The sequence below is a fragment of the Anser brachyrhynchus genome, assembly GCF_964034855.1.
Source record: "Anser brachyrhynchus genome assembly, chromosome: Z".
NCBI classification, from domain to species: Eukaryota; Metazoa; Chordata; class Aves; order Anseriformes; family Anatidae; genus Anser; species Anser brachyrhynchus.
In genome coordinates this window covers 6,951,391-6,964,256 of record NC_137697.1, presented here as the reverse complement: position 1 = coordinate 6,964,256, position 12,866 = coordinate 6,951,391, and the positions used below count along the sequence as shown (strand labels likewise).

Below are 12,866 nucleotides of genomic sequence, written 5' to 3'. Positions count from 1 at the left end.
TTGGAGGACATGGAAAGTTCACGTGGTCGACACTGTGCAAATCATACTGAGGGCTACTAGTTTTGCTTTTCCTTTTCCTACTCTCAAGTGGTTTGGAGATGCCCAGAGGCACCAAGTGGCTTGCGTCAGCTGGAGGTAGAAGCCAAAGGCTTCATTGACTCAGGTGCTAAGACATTTTCACAGGCAGTAGGGATGGGCAAAGAACTCTCATCTTGGGATTACTTAGTGATAAAAGAACTCAGATGCTTTTTTTCCCCACTTCTGATTTGTTTTGGAGTTGGTTAGCTTGCTTGTACAACAGTGAAAACAGAACCCAAGGCAGCAGATGAAAGCATGAGTCCTGCTGTCAGATCGGCCTTAAAAACATCCTGGTAATATACTAGATGAAAAACATACTCATTATCCACTAATGAAATAATTGCTTTGTTAAGAATCTGCAAAAATCAGATTTTGGCATGATTTTGTGATTATGAGTCATTCACACTAATGTATCTGTGATGTGAAGAGTGATGGCTTTTGACTGCATCTTGAGATTGACGCGTTTGAGCTAATCACCTGGCATGTGATCGTGAAGGTTAATTCACCAGCCACTGATCTGCATCTCCCATGTGTCCGACGGGGAGCAGGGCTGGTGGGAGGAGGCAGCATGTGATGGCAGGCAGCTGGGAGAAGTGCTTTTCATTTATTCTGCATCACTGAAGGGTGCTGGGGAGCGCCGTCGCTGCTATTTCCACCCCACTATTGCTCCCTGTCCATGTAGTGGATGCTGCTGTGCTTGAAGGCAATGCTTATATGCTGGTCTGTATGGGAAATAGTGCTGGCTTTCAGCTGCGTGTGATCGGCGTGTTGACTGGTAGCTCCCCTCAAACCTGTTGTGGTCGCTGCTTCTTTTTAAGTTGTGAATCTTCTAACTTTCTCCGACATGTCAAGGTTCCAAGGTGAGGAGGAGCTGGCTGCTTGCTTCTGCTGCTGGGGAAGACCCATGAGGTCCTCATGCTGGAACCAGTCCCATGCAGGCGATGAAGCCCTCCTGGTCCTGCTTCATGGTGGCGCATCGCTGTCAGTGATTTCAGTGGGGCTCAGCCCGATTTTGGGTTAAAAACCATTACTTACATGAGATTCAGCTGAATTGCTGCTGTGACAGAAAGTGCTTTTTGTAGACAACTATTTTCCATTTTCCATTTTGCTGCCTGGCTTTTTAACTACTTACTGCATTTCTGTTTTCCATTTGTTTACACCTTGCTCCTGCCAAGCTTTTCTTTAATATAACATTTCAAAGCAATCTTTCCTTTGTATACACAGATTTGCAACTTGTTGAACACCACACAGTCAAAATCAGTCAAACCCCTTTAAACTCCCCTGCAATTAGCTGGTGAAAGGCGGGAGGGAAAAGCAGTTCTGACACATTTCCATTTATTTATTTATTTTACACTCAGAGGAGGAAAAAAAGTTCCTTTTTGTTTTATTAATGACGCACTTATGAAACCGAGCGTTTGATGGCATGCACTCAGAGCAGGCGTAATGCGAGCTTCCCCACATCGTGCTGGCAGCGCGCATCCTCTCTGATCTGTGGCACACTAGTTTATTCCAGATGTGGGCTCGCTCCGCGCAGCGGCTGCTGCCTGATGTGCAGAGGCTTCACGGTGGAGAAGGATGGCCTGTGGGGACCGACTTGAAGCTGCCGGCCCTATTCTCTGTTCTCGCTTGCGGTCTGTTACGTAAGGCGACCCCCTTTTTTTTTTTTTTTTCCTCGCGATTAATCTGAGCAGAATATTCACACCGTCTTTAAAAAAAAAAAAAAAAACACAAACATTTTAATTATTTGTAGCTTATGCATTTTGATCGTCTGCAAGTGGAAAAATCTGATCAGAGGTGCTGCCTGCTCTCAGGAGCCAAGTTGGGAGGAAAGTTGAGTCACCTATGAGTGATGTAACTGAGGAGAATAAAAAATAGCCATTAGCCAAACTGCAGCCTCTCTGACTTGGCTGTTTGTATTTGTTCCTGCTGTAGGAGTGTTCACAGGAGAGCAAGAAGTCAAAAACGTAGGTCTGCGATGCTCTGGTCTCATCTCCTTCTCTGAGGCCCCCTCTGGCGAGTGTCCGTAGGGTCCATGCAGCCCTCCCGGAGAGGGGAATCCCTTTGTGCAGGCAGCTCTGCTGCTCTGGGTGTATGAACAACGTCTTATGGGATGTATCTGAGCGGAGTTTGCTTTCAGCAGATGGGGAGCAAAAGTCAAAAGGAATTTTCGCCTTCTCGTTCCTTTGATGTTCTCAAAGCAAGCGTGGATGTTTCTGAGTGTGCCTCTTGGCCAAATCTCAGGTGAACTGTGTGATGTTTTGGGCCGCCAGCCCACCTTATCAAATGAGCCCTTTCCACTTAGCTTCTCAAGCGCCAAGCCTCGTTACTGTGACCTGACGTCGCTTTTATTCTTAAGAGCAGCGAGAGCGGGCTATGGTCTGCCCTTACTGAGGATGTCTGCAATTTGAAACACCCTGCTGGACGCACAGCAGCATATCCCTGTGCTTCGGGCATGAGATGCTCTTGCACAGAGAGCTCTGGGTGTGCGTGTGCAGGCTGATTGTGTGATCGGTGAGCGAAGCTGCGGGGACTGGGCCGAGTCGTCTGCAAGTGAAGCTATGAGAAGTCTTCTGAGAGGATGGAGAAGTTCAGATGTTAATGGGTATACGAAGCTGGCAGCAAGCAACATTGTGCAGCCTAACATAGGAGACCGTTCAGCAGTTAAAGTCACCGTCCTCCTCTGGGCAGGATTAGGCAGGTTCCAAGGACAGCGGCATCAGGCCTGTGAATGCCAAATCTAACTGTGCTTTGAGTTTCCCTTGGGCATTGCAAGTCTCTGGAGCTGAGTAAATACGCCAGAATCCTAGCTTTCATTTAAAGATTAAGTGAGCATGTAGTCTTCTTATTTAGGAAGAAAAGCTTGAAAATATGATCCCTTGAAAAAAAAAATATTCAAAATTGAAGACATAAAATGCATCACTCTACTTTTTTATTTTATTTAAAGCATTTATGGTTTATGCTGTTGAACCTACAAAGCCCCAAGAAAGCGGTTTTTCAAGTCAAGTTTAAATGCATTTAAAAATCCTTGGACATGGCCTAGAGTGTTAATAACACTTCTCTGTTATGGAGTCACAGAAGATGCTCATTGAAAGCATCAGTGTTTCCCAGATGGCTGCAAAGCATCCCATGCAGAAGAGCACCTTCATGGGGAGGGGAAGGGGGCTCTGCTGAACACCCCCTTTCTCCACGAAGCCTCAGCCAAAGGCTGGGACATCTGCCTTTTAATACTTGTCTGTTAGAAGTTCAGTGTGATGTAGCTGAAAGGTATGTGGGTATTTGTGGGGGGCTTTTATAGCAGCCCCGCCGTGGTTAAATGTGTAGGTATGGATGTTTTGGTGAGGGGCACTGATTTCCAGTTGCTGAGTTATCGCAGTGAAAAGCCCACAGCTGACCAGAGGCAGCCCGAGGTGTGGTTTTCTTAAACAGGAGACTGCGGCCATGTCACTTTAAAGCTAGTAAAGGAAATACGTATTTCAGTATGTGTGGGGTTGTGGCGTTGTCTTCAGTGTGCTCTGCCATACTCTGAGGTCCACACTCAGACTGAGTGCAGGTGCTTTTGATTTTAATGGGACTTCGAGGGGAATAAGATGGTGCTTGTGTTAAGAGCAGTGGAGTCTCACCATTTGCTGCTGTGAAATGCTGTGCTATGTAAATGAATATTTGCAGGCAGGACAGTGAAGAATAAATTTCAGATTTTTTTTTTAAATGTGTGATAGTGAGAAGTGCCAAGGAATGCAGGCTGGTTGCTGTGTGGCATGGGTCTTTGCATAACCGGCATTCCAAAATGCCTTTCAGTGCAAATCATTGAAAACAATGTTGTGACTGCGTTGTTAAACTTTATCAGAGGGTATGCTTCTGAACAGGATTTAACAACTGGACACTTGGAGTGGCATCTTGTTGGGAGAATAGGTGCCATCATAACAGCTGGGATTCGTTTGGGGGAGAAAGGGATATGACATTTGTGTTACGCTATTTTCATTATGGGTGCAAGGCACTTTATAGCAATAAAATCTCTCTGGAGCATTGTTGTGCTGTAGCTTAGCTCTTTCCTTTTTTCTTTTTTTCTTTTTTTAAGTAGGTAAATGCAATTGATTCTTGCCCCTGCGTTTAACACGGTGTCTCATGTATCACTCTTAATTTATCTCAAGGTATTCGCTGTCCTGACATGCCCTGTTACTCAACAGGAGACTGGGCTTTTATCAGTGTGTTCAGCATCCCAGTTAAACCTGTTGAGATATTGCTCATGTGCATGACTGTCAGGTTAACAAATTACCCACAGGTGTATATATGTTTCCAGGATCAAACTTCTGGCTTACCTCTGAAGACACTGGGTTGGTTTTTCCTGTTTCTGGTACCTGTGGTCCAGGTGCCATGTAACATTCATCTCTTATTTTTCACTTTGTTCTTAGATATTGGTGTAGATACTGTTTTTCCTGGGTCTGAGAAGCAAACCTTGCATTTCATTAAAAAGTTTCAGCACTGGGCCCCACTGGTCAGGTTAAAAAAAGCACATTCTCTTCACTTAATACAGGCTCCGATAAACAGCATTGGCCTGAAATCTGCAAGTTGTTGCCACGATCCTTAGGTTCGCTGATATATTTAGCAGTTCCACTTCTCAGAAACAAGCAGCAATTTCTACATGCTCTTCACAGTTTGGCATGAAATTTTAATCGTCTTCACTACTTGGGCGTTAGTGCGCTGCAGGAACATTACTTGTGTGCAGCACAGACCCAGTCAGAAATAGATGACCCGGTGCTGAGTGACTTCAGCAAGCAGCCTCAAATCGCCTCCGAATTGTGCATTTTGCTGCCTTGCGAGCTTCCTAGGGTTTCCTGTAATTCTGTTATCCTGATTTTTTTTTTTTCTCCTCTCTGAGAGAGTCCTGACAATTGCTTGTGTCTGCTTGTTTGTTCTTCTTTCCTTTCTTGTTCTGCTGATACCTGCCACTTCCATGTTTCCTTGTGCCCAGTCCTTCCAGTAGGACGCATTGGAACTAGGTTCTTGTCTTGCATTTTGTATTGCTCCAGAGATTGTAAAACACTCTTTTTTGGATTTATAATCATTTAAAAAAATAATAAAGCTGTCCTAAACATTACTTATTACCTTGCTTATATTGAAAAGTTATTCTTTGTGGTGGGTAAATTATTATTTACAGTCTGTACAACAGCTGTCAAATAAGAAATACTTGATCAGCAGCAGATAAAATGAGGCTGTCATTTTCTTCTCTGTGTCTCAAACACTGCAAGCCCCTCCGGAGAGGGAAACACTGCTACGTAATGCAAGTCTGGCCCCTGCTGCAGTGGCAGCCGTGCTGCCTGGTATTCAAGGTGCCCCTTGCACAGCCTCTTGCTGCTCTGCCACCCATTTGCCCAGCTGCTGCAAGTCCTTGAGTTTTTGGCGAAGGTGTTCAAGGCTGCTGGTTGCTGCGGGAAGGATCAGGACGTAGGCAGCTGTATCTCTGCGTAGCTCAGAAAAGCTGCAAGGCCTTGCAAGGAAACCTCTACATACTGCACCTGCTCTGTGCTGCTTCTTCCTTTCTGCCTCCTTCGCTTGGACCACAGATAACAAAGCAAAGTGTGGTGACGGGCAGCACGGCTGTAAATCGCTCCCTCCTGTACCCTCCCAGCCCTCTCTCACTGTCCAAATCCAAATTCAAGGACTCTCTGCCCGTTTTCTCTCAGCGAGAAGGTTGCCGCATATGGAAGATGCACATCCTGAAGGGGACCGACGGGCTGGGGATCCAGATAACGGGAGGCAGAGGGTCGAAGCGGTCCCCTCACAGCATCATCGTCACCCACGTGGAGGAAGGCGGCTCGGCACACAGGTGAGGCGGCAGTGGTGCTCGGTGTGGGTGCCATAGAGCATCTTTGGCCATTGCTGTTAGCCATAGTCAGGAGCTGGGAGCAGGGGATTTGCCCTCCCATTGTGGAGACCTGCATCACTCTATAAGGGTGAGAATATGGAATTTTTAGCTTAAAAGGTTATTTTTGTGGTTGGACGCTGAGGCCTCTCCCGGCATCTTTAGTTCAAGGTAAAGACAGATCCTCTTGGTGATGGAGTATAACCGAAGGATCCCAATGGCTTGTGTTTTTTTTTTCCCAGGCCCCTTTTTGGACCTGGTCCCTTTTTGGATGACGGGCTTTCCCCATGAGACCATAGGTGGGCGAGTGCAGGCTCTGCACCACAGGGTGCTCGCCCCCAGCCCTGCCCTCCGTGATGTGAGGAGATGGGGCTCACTGCTGCTACTCATCCATCTCTGGTGGGGCATGGAGAGGGTTCAGAGGGGCTCAGCAAGACAAAACATAGTGAAATGGCTCTGGTTATAACAATGGTGTCCTGGGGGCCTTTCCTGAACCCCCTTTCTGGGCAAATAGCACTGCACTGATCAATGCTAGTTTAGCGTCAGCCAGGTCACATTTTATTCGTGCCTCTGTGTGTCACCAAAGCCTTGACACTGTGGCAGGACCACGCTACAGCTCCCCATTCCTGCTGTGTTTCCACAGGGACGGCAGGCTGACGGTGGGCGACGAGCTCCTGATGATCAATGGGCAGTCACTGGTGGGGCTGTCCCACCAGGATGCTGTGGCTCTCCTTCGCTCAGCTGCTGGCCTGGTCCAGCTGGTGGTTGCTAGCAAGGTACGGTCAGCACATGCGATGTCCTCTCCGTGGTGTGGTGTCCCCTAAGTCCCTGTCCTCAAGGGTTTGTGCACAGAAAGGGCGTATTTTTTTTTTTTTTGAAATGCAGGCACATGCGCGCGTTTGCTCCCCTAAGTTTAATGCACAGCTACTGGGAATACTATCAGGAGCTGCCATAAATATGAGGCAAATCAGCAGGGGATAGACCAGCTTACTGATTTGCTTGTATTGTCACTGTCATTCAGTGTGCAAATGAGGCTGTATTTAGTCATGCAGACGTTACTGAAGTTTTGGCCAAAAAAACATTTTCTTAAAATATACATAGCCTGCTAAATAAAGCAGGCTGTTCTCGGCCTCGTCAAATGCTTGCCCATGGAGCCTCTTATCTCTTGTTGTATCTGTGTGCCAGAGGTCTCCTGACGATGATCTCTTGGCTTGAATTCCTTATTTTGTCCTTGTTAATAGCTTGGAGTGAAGCTCTTGCAGATAAAGTAGCATGAAATTTCAGGGGAATAAGAGTGGAACTCATTTATCAGTAGGGCTCTCAGTTTTGCTTTCAGCGCAGAAGAGATCAAGGGGACGTTACACTATATTTTCAATTAATTTAAGAAAATCCTGCCCACCCCAGTTTCTCGCTCCCCCATACCACAGCCTGATGCTCCCCTGCTTGGGTTGAGACAGGCTCCCAAAAGTGCTTGGGGTCTCAGAAGGACCTGCCTGCAGGTGTGGGGTCAGCAGGGCCACCAAGGTGGTAGCAGGAACCGCTCTTGAGCCTTTATTTCCAGGTGGGACATGCTGTGTCAGGATTATTATTATTATTATTGCTGACTTTTTTTTTTTTAAGCTTCCTCTTCATGTTGTCCCAGTCAACCTGATGTGAGTTTCCATGGGCTTCATGTCTGGATGCTCCTAGGAAGCTGCTTACGCTTGTGTTTGTCAAGAAGAGGCTCTGCCCTTCCATGTTCAAAGTGAATAGCCAGTAGCTTCTCTGATGTTTCAGTTAGACAGTGAACTCCATTCAAGACCTTCTCTAGGCTCCCGGTGTGGTAGTAGCCCCACCAGTGTTGATTCTGGAAACAATACGCTTTGAACTGAAATAGGTACATCTTGTATTTCATTTAGACAATTGGACTCTGCCAAAACGCAAGGCAGCAGCCTGCATAAAATTCTCCTTAAAATTGTTTGCTTGATTATGGAATGGCTGCATCAAAATAATTGCTGTGAACAAGCTCACAGCATAAAACTTTGTGTAAAAAGGTGTAAATAGGTGAAGCGTTCCCCAGCAGATCCCTTTGGGTGTTATTTGTTGGTACAGGAAAGCAGCCCTGCAATTTGGCCTGCTGAGCACTCCAAACACAGGATGTGCTTTGAAAGCAATAAAACGAGGGTCTGTCTCACCGCTGCTTTCAGCTGATGCATGTGTTTACCTCCCAGAAAACCTGCTAAAGCATGGAAACAGCTCCTGAAGCATCAGGGCTGGGTTCATTGAGGCTTGGCAGGTTGGTCTTCATTGTCTTTTCTGAAGTAGTGTAGTCAATTTATTTTCCTTGTGCATGTAGATAGATACACTTGTGAAAGAAGCGTCCACAGGGAAGTGCAGAATGTGATTTGGGATGTAATGAGTCTGCAAACTCCTGAATCTGCTTGCCATTATATTTAACAAACTGGGGAGGAGCAGGCTTGCTGGGGTAACATTTATTTTGAATTCTCCTTTATAAGATCTAAATGTTTTGGGCTCTGTTTACTATATTAGTTCTTTAAAACTGGGACTGCTTTTTATAACTGGGCCATTAAAGTTCAAGCACACAGAGATACGCACAGAGGGGAGGATTATCAAGGAGCTCTCGTGGGGCAGGTGAAATGGGGCCGCGCCACCGTGACTCCAGTGGGTTTCTGCGTGCAATATAACATGGTTTTGTTGTCTCTTGGGTAGGAATCTGCCGAAGGGGATTTTCTGAAGTACCCATCTACCAGTTTGCCAGATTTGCTTAGCACTTGCTCAGTCCAAGACTCTGTCTCTTGCACTGACAATAAAGAAAACGAAGAGCCAGAAGAAGATGATGTGAAGGGAGTGAATGTGTCTCCTGAATCACTGGTCGCTGTAAGTGTGGCTTTGATGATGTTCTTAACCTCTCCCTTGATGCCCGCTTGCATCTGTCATCTTCTCCTCCAGCCCGATACGGACAGGATGGGGCGATCAAATGAAGCCCTTTTTCTCATGGAAAGTGGTTGATGAGCTGAAATGGGGATGCCATCTTCTGCAGCATCTGCCCTCTCTGTTCCTGCACTGTAACAGAGCAGTGGCATGGGGAGCAGGAACTCTGATGTCCTCTGAGCTATGTGGCGATCACAGTCTTTGTTTTTCCCCTGCTGTCGGATTGTTTTCCACCCGCTTCCATTGCTTTTGTTGGAACTGATGGGGAAGTCTCTCACAGTGCTTACGTGGTAACATGCTCTCCTCTCTCCTCCTTTTGTAACTAAACTTCTTTAACAGCTTATCATCCAGTTCTTCAAGGTTTTATTTGCTCTGTTGGAGCCAATGGGCACCTTTTGGGGGAGCGATATGAATTTTTGGCTGCAAACTCTAACTGAAGGTCTGCTGAATAAATGCCGTTGGTTGATAATCTTGCCTGCATTCCCTTCGGGGCTGCATTAAGCAGAGATTAAGTGGATTATTGTTATTTATTTGTAATGTAGTGGCTCTCTGAAGCTTCATCAGTGTTCTGGGCCTCTGTTGTATTGTACAAATGCAGAATAAAATGATGTTCACAACTCTAAAGAGCTTACAGGCTGGTTTTCAAGCATGAGAAAGCAGGTGGATTCAACTGAATCCTTTCTTTCTCTCCTTTTTTTCTTTTGATTCCCCCCCTCCCCACCTTTTTTTATTTTTTTTTTTTGTGGCACTTATAATAAATCTCTTAAACCTTCGGATGGCTCAGATGTGGTATCTGGTTTGGTGATTTGATTGTGCATTTTTACACTCCTACAGCCTCACGCTATAATCTACCTGATGCTGGTGTTCACCTCATGCCTGCATGTTATTTCTGACCTGCTTTAAGTCTATGCTTATAACAATCCCCACTCTCAAGCATCTCTTTAATGTGACAAGTTTTGTTTTCTTGTTAGTGATTTCTGTGTGGTTTTCTGTTCCCTGTGCCGGGGTGCTGTTTTGAGGGGAGGAAGGGAAAAGCAAATAAATCAGGAATGCTCGGTGCTGCTGACATGGTAGCGTTTGAGTGCAAACTTGAGTGGGCATCTGAGCATTCTTTTGGCTTTAGAAATACTTTTCATTCTGCTATGTGTCGTGTTTCAAGTTCTGGTAATTTTTTGTAAGTTTGTGGCTCAGCAAAGCTTGAATATAAAAATCAATTTTGTCAAAAGTTAATTATACATGGCTTCAGGATGCAGTTCCCTGGCGTTCCAGTGAATTTTTCAGCACATGCTAACAGTGATTTGCCACTTCATATGCTCCCGAGTTTCCAGCAAAGCTCTGTGTGTTTTTCAGTAAGGGCATTTTAAAATGTTATTGGATATTTCCTTTCCAGATTAACATAACATTCAGGGAAACTTGAGGTAACTGGTACACAGCACCGTGAAGGGGATTGTGAAGGGGATTGTTATTTATTTATAAAGTAGGAAGGCAAGCCTGCCCAGAGCCCTTCAGCATGTACTTGAGTTTGTAGCCTACCCTAAAGTCTGAAGCCACTGCAGTGGCAACAGCCTGATTTTGAGCTAGTTTGGCCTGCCTGTCGCCTTTGTTGGCCATAGCTCTGTGCTTTTCTAATGCATTGCTAGGGGCTGGAGGGAAAATCACAGAAATCTGAGTACAATAAACATGTTAGAAGAATGGCAGGAATTTTTTAATTGAAGGGAGTATAATTCAGAGGGATGTAGGCATGCTAAGTTTTTGGTGGCTCTCAGGACCTCTTCTTTTTTCACTTGGGCTACACCTGAAATCTCTCCTCTTCTAATCCCAAGTGTGGAAGTCTTTGCATTCCCCATGTAATTGCTGTGTCAGCCTCGGGAGCACAGACAGGGCTCTGCAGCTCGGGGTGGGCAGTCCATGCAGCGCAGACCCCTGGGATCTACCTGCAGCCTGATCCATCCACATCAGCTCAGCGCAGCCTGCTGGGACAGCTGGGCTGGGCTGCGCAAATCCTGTGTGCCACCGGGCAGGACAGGGGAAGGTAAACGTATTGAAAAGATAAACTTCACACGTGGCTATTCTTTGTCTGGTGAGGTGGGGAGAATTTTTCACAGCAAGGCTTTGAAGCAGGTTTGAAGGTCAGCAGCATGGTCATGAGGCATCATATGATTTAAAAAGAAAAACCACAAAACATATCTATATGATTATACATACTCTGTGTGTGTGTATATATATGTATATATGTATGTGTGTATATATAACTGCAAAACTGCTCTGGAAATTACTGTTCTTTGCTGTTCCCACTCCCTTGATGGTAATCACATGTCTTTTCTTGCACTCGTATAGTCCCTGTATTTGCACCATAGATAAGAGATGAGACTGTTGGTGGTGATTAAAGCAGGAACTAAGCTGGATCATTTTTTTTATCAGTATAAATGTACTTGTTTTAGACATCTCAGGGGGGTGGGGGGGGGGACACTGGTACTGAAGGTCTGGACCATGTCACTAAGACTGAGGTCTCAGTTTAAGCATCAGACCTCTTAGATTTGACACCAGTTCTCAGCCCAGCTCTGGACAGGAGTTGACTTTATCATGACCAGTTTCTCACCTCTGATGAGAGATTAAATTTTCTTTTTACTGTGCAGGGTTTTGCAGAGACTTAAGGGGATGCTGTCACGTGCTGGGTGGTCAGGTAAAAAAAAAAAAAAAAAAGGTAATTCAGAGGGATTTATTGTCAATTGAGGTTTCACTGTTGCTCTTTGAAGTCCCAGAGCCTGACTCCACTTCTGCAAAGTGAAGAGTGTGACTCCACTTCCCCCCTTGTTGCTGCTGTGTGAAAGGCTGAGAAGACAAGGCAAACTTCACATCTGCCTGTGTGCAACCAGTGTTGTGGACTTGCAAAGCTCAGGGGTCGGTTGCCTCTCATCAGTTTAGACTTCAGTTACCATGGGAGGTTTTGGTACAGTAACAAGTCTGCGTATTTCTGACCAACACAAAGTATGTCTAATTCTAGAGTCTAAGTGGAGAAGATACTACAAAACATTCAGGACGAACTGTCTGGGGAGTTCTTAGTGTTGCCTAAAGCGTTCTTTCATTAACTTTGTTGTAAGTATAGTTGTGTATTCAGAACCATAACTTACACTCCTGACAGACTTACTGTTAGTGTGTCAGCACCTGACCGTTTGTAAGATGACCTACGCACAACACTTGAGCACAGACAGATCAATGTTACCTCTGGGATGGATCAGTATTACCTCTGAGAGCCCTGCACAGCCCACCTGAGGAGGGAGGGAGACCATGATGCAGCTCCCACGTGCCTGGTGAGGTTTCTAATGTGTTTGAATTCAAAGGGACATTGCTGGACAGGAAAAATAATCACTTGGGTTTACATTTTCAAACCTTCATCCTTGTAAATATTCAGAACTCAACTGGACTGGGCACAGGGCAACTTGATGTAAGTTGTCTCTGCTTTGAGGTGACAGAACCAGGGCCCTCAGATGTCCCTTCCAACCCAATTTATTCTGTGATTCCATGAAAATTAAGGGGGGGGGGGGGGGAAATGTCTCTTCTGTAGGTGATGGATGTTCAATATTCTCTGTGAGTAAGTTCTCTAAAGCCTTAAGTTCGGCTCCAGTTCAGCCAGGGAAATATAATCTGAGCTATTCAGCTTCCTCAGGACACAGCAGAAAAGTTTTGTGACACTTGAAAACTGTAATCTAGGAGAAATAGCACTCGTAAGGCTTACTTGAACTTGAAAGTCCGTTTGTTGTGTTTCATTAATAAAAAATTCATAATACAATTTAATTGGAGCTCTGTTTTAACAGTCTGGTTATGTAAAGCCCCGTTTAACATGAAACATCCCTAAAAGTTGTAACTTTAATAAAACTTGTGCTGCCAGGCAGAAAAGGGATTATATTAATATCCTTAAAGTACATTTCTTTCAGAGCTAGTTTGGCCAAAATGTGTCTTAACTTCAGATACAGAATACTGGGCCACAGAATCATGT

General features: G+C 45.4%; 1 protein-coding gene across 12 annotated transcripts in view; it reads left to right on the top strand.

The window, feature by feature from the left end:
- The window catches only part of PDZD2 (PDZ domain containing 2), a gene marked incomplete at its 5' end in the record, with an annotated part of 198,255 nt that overhangs the window by 136,742 nt on the left and 48,647 nt on the right, over positions 1-12,866 (top strand). For 11 of the 12 annotated variants that reach the window (XM_080573249.1, XM_080573252.1, XM_080573250.1 and 8 more), the window contains 3 exons: positions 5,760-5,902; positions 6,582-6,714; positions 8,648-8,815. The exons of the other annotated variant lie outside the window; for it this stretch is intronic. In XM_080573249.1, coding sequence (XP_080429375.1) covers positions 5,760-5,902; positions 6,582-6,714; positions 8,648-8,815 — 444 coding nt within the window. The remainder of the gene's footprint in view (positions 1-5,759; positions 5,903-6,581; positions 6,715-8,647; positions 8,816-12,866) is intronic. 12 annotated transcript variants of the gene reach the window in all.